The 17,637-nt window shown below is 40.3% G+C and overlaps 1 protein-coding gene across 1 annotated transcript in view; it reads left to right on the top strand.

The window, feature by feature from the left end:
* Window positions 1–498: 498 nt before the first annotated feature.
* Cyb5r4 (cytochrome b5 reductase 4) overlaps window positions 499–17,637 on the top strand; it is a 51,426-nt gene continuing 34,287 nt past the window's right edge. Inside the window, exons 1-4 of the mRNA XM_050118901.1 lie at window positions 499–717; window positions 4,462–4,615; window positions 14,070–14,170; window positions 17,217–17,298. Of these exons, the coding sequence (XP_049974858.1) occupies window positions 643–717; window positions 4,462–4,615; window positions 14,070–14,170; window positions 17,217–17,298 (412 nt within the window). The 5' untranslated portion in view covers window positions 499–642. The remainder of the gene's footprint in view (window positions 718–4,461; window positions 4,616–14,069; window positions 14,171–17,216; window positions 17,299–17,637) is intronic.

Below are 17,637 nucleotides of genomic sequence, written 5' to 3'. Positions count from 1 at the left end.
TTTTTTTTTTTTTTTTTTTTTTTTTTTTTGACACTCCCACATCATTTCTCCTTAACCCACAGCAGAGGCTGCTTGCCTTAGGCTTCTTAGCTCATGAAGTTGTGAGGTCCTCTTTCCTAGAGCTTAGTGTTTCGCAGGAGAAAAACATCCAATAATCTGAAAGTTTTTAGAGTGTTATTTTCTTCTATATTTAAACAGTCTGATGGTGTTGTTTGTCAAGGGACAGGCGCTGGTGTTCTGTGTGAACAGGAATCTACAGGAAATTACTGTCGGACTCGATCAGCACCAGGGCCTGGGAACAGCTTCACCTACTAATCTTCCTGCAGAAAGCTGTCATTTCCCTGTGGTGCTGAAATTTTGGACCAGAGACTAACTGAGCATGCGCTGCTACCGCACAGTCCCTCCCCCTCCATCCACCGCTCCCATCCCTTCCTCTTTCCCTCTGACTCCGCCCCCACCCCGCCTCCCGTGAGCGTGCTACGTCATGGCGCGCCTGACCCCTGGCGACCCCGGAAGTGGGTCGGGGGCTTGGCCTCTGCCCGGCCGCGGAGCCGGAGCAGGCGGTGGTGGCCGCTGCGGGTCCCGCCAGGCGATCCTGTCTGGTGGCGGAACCCGGACGCGGCCCGGGTCGCGGGGCCCAGGATGCTGAACGTCCCTTCCCAGGCTTTCCCGGCCCCCGGCTCCCAGCAGCGCGTCGCCTCCCAGGGGCGCAGCAAGGTAAGCGGGGACGCTGTTGCCTACTGAGTCTGTTCCTGCTGCTGAAACTGGTCTCTGTAGGTCCGCCCGGCACCCTGGGTCCGGCGTGGTTGCTTACCTCCCTCAAGCTGCCTTCTCCAGTCTTTTGTTCTTTACTGCCAGAAGGACAGGGTTGAGCAGTAGCGGCCAGAGAATCTTCACTGCAAGACAGGTGACTAGGGAAGACTGGAGTCTGCAAACCTCCCATCGTATTTACCGCCACCTCTCCAAGTCCTGCGCCTCTATGCATGTGATAGCCAAACTGTCCCAACACTGCCTCTTCTAGAGGCACTCTTGGCTGACTTTGAATATGATACCATGCTCTTGAATATTTGTTGAATATGGTTACTATTAGCAGCAAGTGGAATACGGATATATATTTACAAACTTCAATTTAAAAAATGTGCCCTGTGTTCACTGCAAGGCGAATGCTATTTGCTTATGTTATTTTGACACTTCCTTATACTGTGACCACATCTTGGTGTTTTCTTTTGGGACTTCTGCCTTCTTGGGCACTTGATTTCTGAGTTTTACTTTATATGACTTTGGTTACTTCACTGAACGTTCCTGTTTTTCTTCACTTAGACTGACCGTAGATCAGAAAACGAGTTGAGATTTACATTTGTTTTTCAGAAGTCTGTGAACGCAGCTTTAATCACACATAGTATTTAGATGCTTTATGTGCTTACCGATGGCCGTGTATGTCCTGAGGACTTTTCCTATGTCCATTGAATCTTCGTAGTTACCCTATGGAGTGGGAACTTTTACTGTCTCTATTCCGGATAAGAAGAAATAGGTTAGCAAAGGGCTGACATTAGTCGAGTAGGCTCGTGATGTGATGATAACACTTCCTTCATTGATGTGTGTGCATCTGTTCACCGGCCATGAAAGTCATGGTGTGCGGATGACGTGGTCCGTCAGCGTCCCGCTCTGGCTTCCAGCTGCTGTGCCTCCCTTGCCATATGGACTCTCTTTCTTGAACCATAAGTCAGAATAAACTCTTTCTCCCATAAGCTGATTTTAGTCACAGCAGCAACAAGTAACTGGCACAGTATGATGTGGTGAAGATGTGGTCTCTGAGAACTTAGTCTGGGGCAGTACAGATAAGTAAACAGATAATTGTAATTCATTCTTCAGTGGGGTCTTATCACCAAGAAGGGGTTGGAGTCCAGATTGGAGAAAATACTGTGAGCAAGTGCCTGATACCAGTGGGGTCATCTCTTCCCATTTGGCCAAAGCATTTGATAGAAGAGCTGAGGCTGAAACACATAATGCAAACCCTGACCAGCTGTGAAGGGTGTGACCCACAGTTGAGGGATTTGCAGACATAATTGTAAGGAACCACTGTAGAAGAGACACTCATGATTTGTTTTGAGTTTTCAAAAGATTGACTGCCCTGGGGATTACAGAATGGAGAGCCCAATGATTTTCTCTGGGATAGGAATTGTTTTTCTCACTCTTCACTCTTTCGTTGGAATTGAGACGCCAGAAGAACTTCATCAATGGTCAGAATGAGAGTGTGGAATAAGATGATAGAATGTACCCCAGACATGCTGACCTATATACTTTGGGGGTAAAGGAATGCTTAAGATAAATATGACTCTGGAAGTTGAGTTAGACAAGCTTCTTTGGGTGTGCATGTTTCTGCAGTACCGTTCTCCTGGTACTTTGCCATGTGGTAGTTGGACAGATGTGAAGAGTGGCCGTATTCAATGCAGATGATTCCACTAGATTATCATAATTAAAATACTGGCGTACCTTTGTGAATACACTTTGTGTCGTTGTAAGAGAATACCTGAGAATGGAGAAAGGACAGATTTATTTATTATAAAGGGAGGGTAAAGAAGCTCCTGTCTTGTCACAGCCTTTTGCTTTGTTGGATATGGTGAAAGGCATCATGGGACAATAAACAACACAAAAGAATGTGTAACTTCAAACCCATTCATAATTAACATAAGCCCTCATAACCTAAATGTCTCCCAGTGGGCCCCAACTTGGAGAGTATGACATGTGCTTTTGGGAGGAGCACATTCGGATCAATCCTTTACTTTAAAACCTTGAAAGTGTATTTTGTAAACGAAAACAGAACTCAGAATATTCTGTTACTAAATCCTGTAGGCAGGGTTTGGTAGACATTTTCTGCAAAGGGTTCATGACTCAATGCCTATGTTTTCTGTTACCTTAGTCAAAGGCGTGAGTCCTCTTGTCCTGTGTCTAAGGTGCATGTACTGCCCATCCCTAAGTCACTCAGTAGCCATCTTTCTTGTTACTAGATAGTTGAAAATGAAAGTCCTGGTCTTCAAGTCTCCATTAATTTACTTAGTAATGGCCCGTGTGCTGGAGTAGCAATACTGGAAATTCTCCTGTGCCAAAGAGAAGCTATGAAATGCTTCCTATAAGTAGAAATGTGACCGTTCTTAGTAAGAAAAAAATTATCCAGTTAAAACAATTTTCTATGAATTGTGAAAGAAAAAAGAAAATGTATGAATTTTTTTTTTTTAAAGTATCCCTTGGGTGTTTGGTGTTGTGCTTGGTTTCAGGAAATCTTTGAGGCAGGATTAGCTAATCTTGGTTGGAGGTCTCTGTAGGGAACTCATCCCACCGGACAAAGCTGTGGTGGCTAGTTTCTACACACACTGTCTATATTCACACTCAGTACCAAAGATGACTTTGCCAATTCCCTGTATCTGCGACACTGAGGGCCTTGACATTTCTGCCCTGTGCTTATGCCAATGACTTCTTCCTTTATAACTTCCTTCCCTGTCCCCTGCCCCCGCCCCCTCCCTGCCCACACCCTCTGCGCAGTGCTAATCTTTCTCAATGCTGATAAGCTTTACCAGTGTGTTTGCAGAAGACATTGTTGCAAACTCATTTCTGATGTTTTGTGTGTATTAATAACTCAGTAAAGGTCCACGTTAGCCAATCATTACTGTATCTTCTATCAAGTGTCTTGATTGTTAAGGTCACAAATTTTGGTTCAAATTGGCAACAGTAACATAATTAGTAACAGAAGTAGGACCTGGACATCCCAGCTTTCTGACTTTAGATTTAGTATCCATTATGAGGGAAATTTTTGAGAGAATTTCTAAGTCCTTTCTCATAGCCAGGCATCCTAAATAATATTTTGTTTAAAATTCTAGGCATCTGAATTTCCTGAACCTCTTGACCTCTTGAACTAGATGGAAGGGCCTCTCTCTTCCTGTAATAATAATAATAATAATAATAATAATAATAATAATAATAATAATTTAAATTACCCAAAGGTAAAAAAAGTCAAAGAAAATAAAAGGGAGATTAAATTATAAAAACAAAATAAAAAAGAAAGAAAGAGCCAGAGGCATCTTCCCTTTGTAATCCCAGTACCCAAGAGGCTTGATGGCTACCAGTTTGTAATCAGCCTGAGCAGCTCCAAGGCAGGACCTCCCCCGTTGAAAACAACAAATAAGGTAGAAGAAATGTGACATTCCTCACACACAAGCGATGAGAGGATTTGCAGAATTGTTGGGCTTCAGTTTTATCTTTTCATTTATATTTTAATAATATATATTTATATTTTTTGAGATGGGATCTTGTTGTGTAGTCCAGGATAGCCTCCACCTTGCCGTGTTTCCGTCTCAGCCTCTCAGGAGAATAAAAGGGCTGACAAAGCCCGAAAGCAAGTCAAAGGAGGCGGGAAGGGAGGCCGCCAACTTGAAACAGAATGTAATTTCTGTGTCCCACTCTTAGGTACCTTTAAAGCAAGGCAGAAGTCTTATGGACTGGATTCGACTGACCAAAAGTGGAAAGGACTTAACCGGACTGAAAGGCAGGCTAATCGAAGTAACTGAAGAAGAGCTTAAGACACACAACAAGAAAGACGACTGTTGGATATGCATAAGAGGTGGGTGGTGGTTATTTAACACCTCAGAAACTTGCTGGTTTTCCACTGGTAATGCACACAGCCCAGTCAGGATTTGTTTCAAACCTGGGCAACAAATTGCCTCACTGGACATAAGATGATGGCGTTCTCAGTTTGGACAGTATTCTTCCTTATAACCCTTTACATTTGATGCAGAAGGTAGGGCTGGAATAGAAATCTTTCTTTAGGACCCCTATTGCATTCCCTTTGAAATGAAGCATGAGTTTGCCAAATAATTTACCACCAAGGCAATACAATTAAAATGTTCAGTGACACCCACTATGTGGAATAATTGTCCATCTCAGAGCCTTGTGATCTCTGAGAATCTAAAGGAAACCGTGTGTGTGTTGTATGCACGTGTGCATAATTGTGTGTCTGTATGCACTTGCTGGTGCACATGCACAGTTGTGAGCACGCTGTTGCATGTGTGTCTGTGGAGACCAGAGTGTAATGAGATTCAGATTCAGATGCAGTGAGGACACTGTCTCAAAGCATAAGGAGGAGACAGCTGAAGTCAGCCTCTGGCTTCCACACAGATGTGCACACACCCACACTAACAAGTACATACAACACACGTACACAAAGAACCAGTTCATTGGGACTCTCATGTTAAGGTATGGTAACAGAGCTTCAGAGTACATAACAGACATTAGCATAACTGAAGGATAGAATTAAAATTTTCATTGAGTTCTATGTAGATTTTGTTCAGCAATTGTTGGAACTAGATAAACAATTATAGACACAGTAATGAAAGTGGCCATGCAGTTTCTTTATTGAACACAAGGTGGCAGAGTCGTCACATTCTTTAGACTAAGCCTTAGAGACACTCCCATCTCTGTAGCTGAAAAAAAGGTGAATGTATCTTTTTTCATCATGTTTTAGGGCCAACATAATTAACAATGGTAAAAATTCTAAGTAAGTGAAAATTCTGTTCTATAATGGCTTATACTTGCTACATACATGATCTACATTAAATATATTTATTGGATGAATATAATCTAGAACTTTAAAATTTGTTTGAATGTTAAAACCAAAAATTAGTTTTGAATGTTTACTTTGATTTTGTTTTTTTTTTTGTTTTGTTTTGTTTTGTTTTGTTTTTTGGTTTCTCTGAAGCTTTAGGGCCTATTCTGGAACTAGCTCTTGTAAATCAGGCTTGCCTTGAACTCACAGAGATCCTCCTGCCTCCTCCCGAGTGCTGGGATTAAAGGCTTGCATCACTACCACCCAGCTGAATGTTTATTTTTACTTACATGTGTGTCAGACTTTTTTGGGATCTTGAAATCCCCTAATCTTTTAACAGTTTTTGAGAATATTAAATGACTTGTTTGCCTGATGTCTCTAACATTACTATTAACTAAAATTAAGAAAAGTAAGGAATATTTAAAAATAATTTAATAAAGGTAATAACCCTACTATTTGTTGTAAATAACACCTATGTTTATGAAAATAACTTTTATAAAAGAAAAATAGAGAAGTACATCAATTTCTTTTTTGGTAAATATCTCTAATGTATAGTTTAATAGATGACGGCTCATATATACTGTGGTGTTACTGTCTCCAGTCTTATATTACATGTCTGTTTAGCTTCTAGAAAATCTCACATTTATGAAAGGACAAGAATTCCAAATAAACATAATATTTTAGTTAGTTTGAGGGAAAATTTTCACCTTGGACCACCAGAAGTGTCTTTCCTGAGCTTGCTCTGGAGTCGTATTATAAGACTCTGTGACTCTGTGACTTACAGAAGAGAAGAAAGAAGAAATGTGGCCCAAAGTATGGTGAAACCATTAATTCTGTATGGTGAGCCCTATGGTTCACAGGCATAATTACCTAGCCCGAGACACTGTGGCACCTTCATCTGGGGATGACGGATGGGCATAGGTGTCACTTGGGGCTAACGCGGTGCACTCTGTGGGCACTGTCACATAGATCCGAGTGTGAGGTTGCAGTGGAGTGTGCTGCCGTTCTGTATTTAGTCATCTGAGATAGTGTGGCCGCATGAGGTTCTGAAGGTTGCTAAAGGCTTTTCTTGTCTCTTTAGAGTTGGAGATAACTGAAAATCAAGCTCAGAAACTGAGACATTCAAAATTGCCATTGAAAAGGTTAAAAATAAAATTGGTCACAATGCTTGGTACATACATGATAGACAGTAAATATATTTATTGAATGAATAAAATCTAGAACTTTAATATTTGTTTGAATATGGAAGCTGAAATTTAGTTTTTAAAATGTTCCCTTTTCCCTATCTGAGTGCTGTCAGACTTTTTAGTCTTGAAACTCCCTTCCCCCCCATTCTTCAAATCGCCAAGCGTAGAAAGCTGTGTATGAACATTTTTGTCTTTAAAAAATACCCAAGATAAACAGCTTTTTAAAAAAGGTTTATTTAGCCAACATTTTCAAAGGTTTCAGTCATGGTCACTTAGCTGTGAGGCTTTGAGGCCTGTGGCAAGATGTAACATGATGTTTGGAATATGTAGCAGAGGAAACTGCTTACCTTATAGACGTAGAAAGACAGACAGGAGGGTTGGTCTTTAATGAGCTTGAGTTCCTTCCACTAGGCTCACCCAGCTGAAAGGATGTAGGCTACACGTCAATACCACATGACCCATTACATTTCCTCCTAGATGAGTATGTCTAAGATTAGTGAAACCACGTATATCCATACAGCTCATACACATGAATACAACCTAAATGCCCATCCAATGATGAGTGAATAAATTAAATGTGATTTATCCACATGGCATATTACCTAGCCATAACAAAGTGGATGAACCTTGCAGATATGCTACGTGGAAAAAGGAAGTCATAAACGAGTATGTTTTGTATGATTGCACTTGTATGAAATGCCCAGAATAAGCAAACCTTTCAAAATAGAATGTTTTGTGTGTGTGTGTCCCCACAGAGGAGAAAAGGAGAATGCTACTGAGAAAATGTTTCTGTATGCTGCTAAACTATGGACCCATGATGTAGTCTGTGTCCTCTTACTTACTGTGTCCTGATTCTTGACACTGTCAAGAGAGCATCTTCCTCTTAAAGTATGCTATCTCCTGGTTTTAGTTATATTTTTTAATTGAAAATAGATTGCTTTTCATGCAATATATTATTTACAGTTGCTTCTCCCCTAACTCCTCCCAGATCTTTCCTACTTTCTCACCTATCCATATCCACACTTTCTTTCTTTCATTAGTATACAAACAGGCATCTATAATAATGATAATAATAATAATAATTAAAAATACACCAGAATAGGGCAAAACAAAGAAACATAAAAAAAAGCGCCAAAGGAGAAGCCTAAGAAACATACACAACCTGAGACATACACATTCTCACACATGCACACACACACACAGTTACACACACACATGTTTAAAAAAAACCTATGTAAGCAAAATTGTAAACCATAATATATAATAAGCAAAAGATCTGTACGGTTTTTTTAAAAAAAGGAAATGCCCAGACAAAGCATTGTGAGACAAAAATTTCCAAAAATACCATTGAGTTCATTTTGTGTGGCTTCCTACTGCTGGCCATGGGGTCTGTCCTTAAGTGTGCTTTGTGTACCCTGTGAGACTCTGTTGGAGAAAATGAATTTTTCCTTTGTGAGCAGTTATCAATTGGAGTTAGCATCTTTAACTCCATCAAAGACCTCAGAAGGATATAATATTACCCAAGTGAACAGCAAGTACAGTGCAAGCCACATCCAACCCTATAAAAATTATAGACATCGGACTGCCTAGACAGGCACCCAGGGTTCCTCTGCAGTGTTGAGGCATTTAATCTTTGGCCTGCAGGCCTAGAATATCAGGCAGATTCATCTATAAAGCAGGAATTTTGAAGAATTGTTCTGCCTAGTCTTGACAAAGTTCAGCAGTCACTTTTCTGGGTGCCCTGCAGAATCTCTGGCAGGCTTTTCTATGAAGCAGGAATGTTAAAGGACTATCTCACCTTATCTTGGCAAAATTAAACAGTCTTTTTTCTTTGTGTTCTGCTTCTCTAGTTTATACAGCATACTGTCAGCAGTCAAGGCAAGGACAGTTTCTTTCCCCACTGGCTAATCTTGCCACAATGAAAGCAAAATCCATAAGGAGTTTCTTCTTTGCTCATTATCTTTGAAGTAAATTGGTACTACCAGGAGTATACGTGTCTCATCGTCATGAAAAGGCCTATGTTAAATTTTAAATGTCATATTCTATAGGTCTTTGAAATGTTTGAGGACCATCTATCTAAAATAAATCTCTGTTTGACCCTGAAAACATACCTAACATGACTAGTTTTGTTGTTATGGGTGACTAGTAACCTACATTTCTTTATTATCCTAAATAGTTTATGATAATAATTTTAAAGGACTAGAAATTTACATTATATTGTTAAATGAGCTGCATAGATACAATACTTTGTTTAGAGTAAACATGTAAGTACAGTATGTTCTAACAAAAATAATTTTAAATTTGTGTCACTATACCAAAATCCATACCAATGTAAAATATTTGAGATTAGTGGTTGTTCAAAAGAAGATTCAACAATCCATCTTTTTCCCCCACTTCTACACTATAAGAGATCCCTGAATCTAATCCCCTTTATTAAGCTGTCTCCTTGACTATGACCAGTAACAGTCTGTAACCAACCTCCCTTAATTATGACAAACATCTATAATCCATTGAATGAAAAGTCATCCACCCCCACCTCTTGGGAATGTAGGTGTTGTGTTCTCCAGACTGCTTTCTGTTGTTTGAGGATGCTGGCATCTTTAAGAGACCCTGGGAAAATAGGGGTAATGGCCAAGTCCAGTGAGAGTTAGCTGTATTATTTGCTGTACAGTACCTGTGCAATGGCAAAGTACAGGCTTATCTGAAGCCTTGGCTGGAGTAGTCTGTGAAGTTGGACCATCTCAGCCAGCAGCTTTGAAGCTGTTTTGGATGCAGAACTCTGAGGAAACTGCAGAGGCACTCTGAGATGCTAGATCAGCTGGGCCACCCATTTTCACTGGTGTCTGGTCCCCTTCCTCTGACAACATATAAACTTAAAAGGTGCCATGCATAGCTGCATTAACACAAGTATGGAATATATTTCTGGTGTGTACAAAAGTCAGCTAAAGATGATTTTTTTTTATATTTAAGCAGTTAAAAGGCATCTGTTAACTTTAAAGTCTGGACTGTATAATCAAACTGTAATATAAATCTCTATCCATGCCATATGAAAGAATGGTATGTAATAATAACTCATGAGGACTCTGTAGCCAACAAAATTTATCATGTCTCATCCTGTCTCAGAGCTGTTCCCATGTCAAAGGATCAGCTTACACATTGCCTGCCCTGTGGTCTTTTTTTGTCTTCCTCCCCCATATCTGAAGCCAAGATACTCAGGAGGTCTCATCCCCAGTCAAGTCTAAGCTCTATTATTCTGGAAGAATTCCACAGCCTTTTGTTAACTGTGGAAACAAAAGCATAACCTTTCCCCCAACACAACACATTGTCCAACTTCCATTTTAAAGTTACGACATTTTTAAAATATATAGGTTAGTTTAATTTAGCAGTTTCCATAATCCAATGTCTTTTGGCAACTATTGGGTTTTTGTGCGATAGCATTTAAAAAATTTAAAGTTAACAAGACATCATATAGGACCCAGACTCCCTGTGTTTTTTCCATTTTATGTGACTTTTTTTTTAACCTTACTCTCTCTTTAAAGACTTCATTATTTTAAACTATTTTTTCTTTGACTGCCTATATCCATTTTCTTTTCCATAGGTCTATGTATATTGTTAAACACACTGTAACCTATTTAGAGGGATTTTTATATCTGACCCAGTGTTACTGCATATCTGTAACCTTTTCTGTCTGCATGAGCAAAGCTTACACCTACCATGTGTCTTAGCTCATGGCACGCTGGCAGCTCAAGCATGCAGGAGATGCTGGGAGATGTGTCTCTGTACCATGGCCAGCATGAGTCTGAGACACAAGACTAGGAAGCCATGTTTGGCTCTGTTTTGTGTGTTTAGAGCTTTTTTTTAATTAATTAATTAATTAATTAATTAATTAATTTGAGATAGGGTTTCTCTGTGTAGCCCTAGCTGTCCTGGAACTAGCTCTGTAGACTGGGCTGGCCTCGAACTACAAAGATCCACTTGCCTCTGCCTCTCAAGGCATGTGCCATTTAGAACCTTTATGTTAAAGCTTCCTCAGCTCTTATGGGAAATATGTGCCCAGATATTGGGTGCCATTTGTAGTTGGGCCTTTTTGTCAGGACTACTGGCTCCCCAGTAGTGACACAGAGACTTATTATGATTATGAAAGCCCATCCATAGTTTAGGCTTGTAACTAGCTCTTGTAACTTAAAATAACCCATATCTTTTAATCTGTATTCTTTTACGTGGCTTGGTTACCTTTACTTTGTAATGCTGTGCTACTTGCTCTGCTGATGGAGGTGGGTCTTGTATCTTATCTGTTGCTTTCATTGGTTAATAATAAAGAAACTGCCTCGGCCCTCATAGGACAGAAAATTAGGTAGGCGGAGTAGACAGAAGAGAATGCTGGGAAAAAGAAGCTTAGTAGAGGAGTCGCCATGGTTCTCCCACTCCAGACAGACGCAGGTTAAGATCCTCCCTGGTAAGCCAGCTCGTGGGCTACACAGAATATTAGAAATGGGTTAGAACAATATGTAAGAGCTAGCCAATAAGAAGCTGGAACTAGCCGGGCCAGGCAGTGTTTAATAGAATACAGTTTCCGTATAATTATTTCTGGGCATAAGCTAGCCATGCGGGCGGCGGGGTGCCGGGGACGCAGCCCTGCCGCTCCTATTTCAACACTCTGCATCCATGACTCACTTCTTGACAAGTCTCTGTTCTTCTTCCCAGCATTCTCTCTGCCCCGAAAATCCTGCTTAGCTATTGGCCGTAAAGCGTTTTATTAAACCAATCACAGTGGCGTGCTTCACACAGTGTAGAGTAATATTCCACAGCACTCAGGTTTGCGCCACCTTTACTTCCCTGTGGTGATGGACTGTCTCCTCGATTTGTGAGCCAAATTAAACTTTTTCTCAAGCTGCTTTGGTCAGGGTATCTTATCATAGCACAGAAAAGGAGATTAAGCTGTCACCAGTAGCGTTTATTTCTGAGTAACTGGCAACAAGATGCTCAGACCTGCTGTTTTCTCATGTCACATTTAACAGTCAAGGTTCTGGGTTGTTTTTTTGTTTGTTTGTTTTATTGTTAGGAAATGCCTTTTAAAAGAAGACAAGATAGATTGGGCATAATTCTCTGTATCAAAGGAGATCAACTGGTTTCTTTCCTAATTAGCAAATTATTAAGACACTGCCAAGTGTGATTGGCTCTTATGTCTTAGACTAACAAAACACTAACAGTCTTCACTGCTCTTGGAGATGGGTTCTGTAAACATCCCCAGCTTTGTCCATCTGTAGAAGATGGGAGGTTCTCAGATTCACAGAGTGGTCCTGGTCTGTCAGAAAGAAGGCAGAGTCAAGAAAGTTGTCAACACGAAGGTCTGCGGGGCCGTGGAGAACACATGGGTATGTCGAATGTACTGACAAAGCTGTTATTAAAGGTGTTTGAAAGAAAAGCTGGCTGTTGAAACATGTGAAACTCACGCATGGAGGACCATGTCTGGTGGACACGTTGGTTTTCAGTACTCTGATCAAGACTTGGTTGCCCAGAAAGTTTGAAATTTGTCTAGGAACATCCTGTGTCTTAAAAATCCTACTGGAGGTGATTTTAATCCTATTACCTCTATATTTCTTAACTGTGGATTTTGAAGCATTATCTTCCTAAATATGATGGACTGCAGGAATCTCTATGAATTCACCGCCTTTAGTGTTTGCCTCTGTAATTTTGTACTGAACTCTGGATTGTAAGTTATGTCCTAAAGTAGAAAGCCACGGTAACTTTTTTGGATTTACGACAGCCTCCTCTACCTCCAGGATGAGTATACTGAATGAACGTTTCAGGAGTTTGGGTTATTTAAATGTATGGAAGTCTTCCTGCATGAGGAATGAGTTTTAGATATTCAAACAAAAACAATTCTGCTTGCGCCTTTAAACTGTTTACAGGTGAATTTGTCTGCTGTTAGTTTTCTGGTGCAGATATAGAAAGTTTGCTTCCTTGATGAGGCCTCCAGTCAGCATTTCCTGCTTTGTTCCTTGTTCGTCTATTTTAAAAGATAAAAATGTAGTTGAATGCATGCCTAGATTAAATAAATGTTTGGGGACGGTCAAAAAATGAAGGTCTGAAAACCTTTATTGTTGGGGTACTGCAGAGATGAGGCAGGCCTTCTTTTACAGAGCAGGCTGAGTGCTCATCTGTGCTTAGCCTTACTGAAGATCTGACTCGTGAAGAAGAGATCCGTTGTCCTCATCACATTTCCACCAGGGCAGTAGACGGCAGTGCGGTGAAATTTTATTTTTGTGCAGTGTGTGTGTACATTCAAAAGTCATGAGGTGTGTGTGTGTGTGTGTGTGTGTGTGTGTGTGTGTGTGTGTTGGGAAGCAATTCTGTGTGGTCTTTTGCATTTCTTTATGTTTTGTGAGCAGAGACTGTTCTGGACAATATTTTCATGGATGTTTGAATGCTGAAAAAACCTGGTTAGTAACAAAAATGGGTTACTCGGGGTCAACTTAATAAAGATCATGTCTCCCTCCCTTCAGAGCAGAGAGCAGGCACTCTTGCTGGCAGTTAGGAAGGATATACTGAGAGCTGCGGGCTGCTTCCCACCGCTCAGCTCCTGGGCTAGCTTTACCCGAAATAATTACACGGAAACTGTATTCTATTAAACACTGCCTGGCCCATTATCTGTAGCCTCTTATTGGCTAATTCTCACATCTTGATTAACCCATTTCTAATAATCTGTATAGCACCATGAGATGGTGTCTTACCAGGAAGGATTCTAGCCTACATTCCTCTGGGGTCGGAGAATCATGTGACTGACTGCCTCGGCTTCTTTCTCCCAGCATTCTGTCTGTCTACTCGGCCTACCTAATTTTCTGTCCTATTAAAGGGCCAAGGCAGTTTCTTTATTAACCAATGAAGTCAACACAAAACAGAAGACTCTCCCACATCAGAAGGACCTGAGTTTCCTAAAGTCCATGTTCCTCTCCTGGAGGAATGGGAGTGTGCAGGTCCACTAGGCCCGTTGCACATAGCTCTTTAGGAATTGGGGCTCAAGGAACTGGTGTAAATGTTGCTTTTCTAGTGCAGGTATCGCTATATTAAACTTTCATGCTTTAACCAACAAGTCCCCTGTTGTTTAGAAGAGACCAGGAAACTGGCAGGTTAATTAGCTGGCTTGCTAGAGTGGAGAAATTTCAGAATTTACAGTTCATGAGACTTTGAAAATATGAGCTCCTAAATGGAATACTGGGAGTACTTACAGGTTTTATAATTTTTAGGAAGTCATTTGGATATTATTTCTGCTTGCTTTGGTGCAGGGCTTGTTTACAATGTCAGCCCCTATATGGAATACCATCCTGGCGGGGAGGATGAGCTGATGAGAGCAGCAGGGGCAGATGGGACGGATCTTTTTAACGAGGTGAGTTTCTACAGGTGGTCGGAGCCTTGTAGGAGCAGATGGGACGGATCTTTTTAACGAGGTGAGTTTCTACAGGTGGTCGGAGCCTTGTATGCAAATTTGTAGGAAGGAACGCTGGCATTCGTTTGAGATGGGTAAGCTTGATTTTTGAAATGCAGGCAGATGTTCATAGGTAGAAACTGTGTGATTTTTGAAATCACTGTATCAAAATTCTGAAGATAGTTTTAAGTATATGACATGTACTTTGAATCCTCTGCCAGCAAGGCTTGCACTCACCTTGATTTATTTTGGTAATGACAGTAAGTGACTTATAGAAAACACCGCCAGTGGGAGGAGGGAAGCTGGACCTGCTGTTACAGATCACTTTCGTTTGTTTTTTTAATTTAATTAATTTTTTTAGTTAACATACAACATTCTTACTCTTTCCTCGTGGGGAAGTCTTATACATCCAGTCTGTGTTACTATGTGGGACCCATACCTCTTGGAGGAAGTTAGATAAAGTTGATTAATGAATAGGAAACTTACTTTTCCTAAATTAATAGCAGAAGTTTTACATTATCTCAAAAGATGTTTATATCAGCATCCTTTTCTCCAAATTTACAAATGAACATTAGTTTCCCCACTATTTAAGAGTTATATAGAATATGTTAACTACCATCAATTTTGTTAGTGGTTATTCTGATATCATAGTCATTAGAAGTTTAGTAACTTGCTTTTGTTTCACATTTCGTTTTGTATATTAATGATAACCGTGTTATATAATACTAGGCTTTAACCATTTAAGATACCTGTTCAGATTGGGTTATTTTATGGTTGTTTTGATCAAACATAATTTGATTTCTGTTATTTTTAATACTTTATCTCTGAGATTATAGGTAGTTATTGTTGATCAGGTTGTCAGAAATGTAATTTGTTTTATGTTTAAGAATACTTTGGTGCCTCTGCTTTACTGTGGGACTTGTTTGCTCCGGTGCTGACCTCGTGGTGCCGAGTTTGCATTTGCTCATTGACTGGGTTACCATTCCCTTGGGAGAGTCCTCTTGCTCTTTAAGAGATGTTCCCTTTGCTGTCTGTTGTTTGTTACTTTCTAACAATGCAAACAAAGTCAGTGTAGGACCATTTGCCTAACTTGTCTGCTGTAGCTGTCTGCTGACTCTCCCTGTGTTCTCTGATGGAATGTCCCTCTTCAGCAGAAGATTCTCAATAACACTGTATGTTCCCCAGCACCAAGTTTACATGGGACATGTGTAAGGAAGGTGGTTCTTTACTTAACACATTGCTGCGTCTTTTGGCATTAATGAACCAATAAAATTTATGACTTTCACTCACTGTGGAAATAAAGTTTTGTATTTTAGAAGCTTCTGGTGTATTCTTGAAACATCTGGCGTCTTTTACTATAAAACTTCCCCTACACACCATGTTTGAGTTGTACAAAGAATTTATTGGTTCATATCTTTATTGGCTCTATCTGTTTCTAGTTTTGATCCCACTACTGACTTTTTTTTTTTTTTTTTTTTTTTTTTTGTCATTTCCACATAACTGATAGGCCAGTTTGACTCGGCTCAGTCTCTGGCAATCACATTGGCTTCCCTTCCTCCTGTGTTCCCTGCTGCCTGTGACCTGCTGCCTCAGACAGGGGCTGAGCTCCTGAGTAGAAGTCATTTCCCATCCTGGCTCAGTTTGTGGTCACTGGCCAGATTCTCTCATTAGCCTGCACCCTTTCCTTCCACTCAAGTCCCCAGTGCTGTTTCTAGCCCTGGCACTTTAGTACTAACCAGATCGCTTTCTGTTCAGGTCCAGTTTGGGTACATGACAAGTATATTCTTAAAGATGATTGTCTGAGCAGCACCCTGCTTTGTCAGCCCTTAGATGGTCGTTACTAACAGTGAAATAAATCTAGTCATCTGACTGGTCTTAGAGACCCTAAATAGAATAGTATGTCAGAGTAAATATTCTACCTTGAACATACCTAAGTGTCTGCTAATTTAGAGTCCTGTGATCAACAAGCTGTGTGCCCTTGCCTCCTTGGGTCTCTATCTCCTATATCTGCTTGCTGAAATCACCCCCATTCTCACACTCCCAAAGACAGGTTTACATACAGTAGTGCGTCTACTGTAAGTAATTGCAAATCAAACTTAGTTTCAAGTAATAATAAGTTAATGTCTACTTTGTAGTGTATTTGCTTTTTAATGTTATTTCCTCAGGATTATTAAGACTCTGTTAACAGTATTATTTGACCTAAGTATTTTAACATTTGAATAACACATGACTATTGATAATTATATTGAATAAATTGATAACTGAATAAATGGTTTTTCTTTACTGATGTTTTTGAATGTTGTATTTTTCTCTACTTACCTTTTTACAATTAAGAATTTAAATTTTCTTTAGGGTTTTGCTAATTTAAACAGTGTTATGCTGCTGGCATAGTGAGGTACACCTGTAATGCTAACACCCAGGAGGTTGAGGCAGGAGGATGGATGGCTGTGACTTAGAGGGCAGCTTGAATTACATAGTGAGTTCCAAACAGCCTGAGTTAGAACTTTCTGTTTCATCATACAGGAAGAATATGACAATAATTTTCATATATTATGAAGGATATTCTTTTTTTTTTTCTTTTTGATTTTTCGAGACAGAGTTTCTCGAGCCTGTCCTGGAATTAGCTCTTGTAGACCAGGCTGACGGCGAACTCGCAAAGATCTGCCTTCTTCTGCCTCCTGAATGCTGGGAATAAAGGAATGTGCCACCACCACCTGGCTGTGAAGGATATTCTTTAACATTTTGTAAATGGCAGAGAAGTAAAAAGGGCAGGTTATATCTGAGTATTCCTTTGAAATTGTTGGGCCCTCGTGGACACTTGATGGTGTCAGAAACACCCAGAGGTCTGTAGACAACACATTGAGAATAGCGTTCTAAACAGTCTGTCTGCTGCTGGCTGAATGAGTCTGCCTTGGAGCAGTGTATGAAGGCTTAGCTCGGCTCATGGGAAAATAGGAGCATCCTGAGGAGGTAGAGTCACGTTGCTTGTCGGCCATTCATCTCCCAGGTTCATCGTTGGGTCAATTATGAATCCATGCTGAAAGAATGCCTGGTTGGCAGGATGGCTGTGAAGCCTGCTGTTCCAAAAGGTAAGTAAAAAAGCCCGTGCCTTTAAAATAAAATTGGATTTCAATGAATAGGATTAGATAAGTCACAGTATTTTCCCCATTTTTACTGGCTTTCTGCTATAGCTGCTCTAAAGGTTTTATTCAGCCTTGGGCCTTCACATGCATGTACACATGTGCACCCCATACCCACATATGTAACAAAATGCACATGCACACGCATACACGTACACAGGCATGTACCACATGAAATGGAGAAAAGAAAAATAAGGAATTCTGTAGTGACTTTCCCTGAAAAATGTGATATATTTTGTAGAAAGTTACAAGGAGAAAATATCAGAAGGAAAACTGTATTTGCTTCCT

Source organism: Alexandromys fortis, unplaced genomic scaffold, assembly GCF_014885135.2.
Source record: "Alexandromys fortis isolate MF-2015 unplaced genomic scaffold, M_Fortis_MF-2015_v1.1 scaffold_164, whole genome shotgun sequence".
Classification (NCBI taxonomy): Eukaryota; Metazoa; Chordata; class Mammalia; order Rodentia; family Cricetidae; genus Alexandromys; species Alexandromys fortis.
The sequence above is the reverse complement of the archived record's forward strand: the minus strand, read 5'-3'. Positions and strand labels throughout refer to the sequence as shown.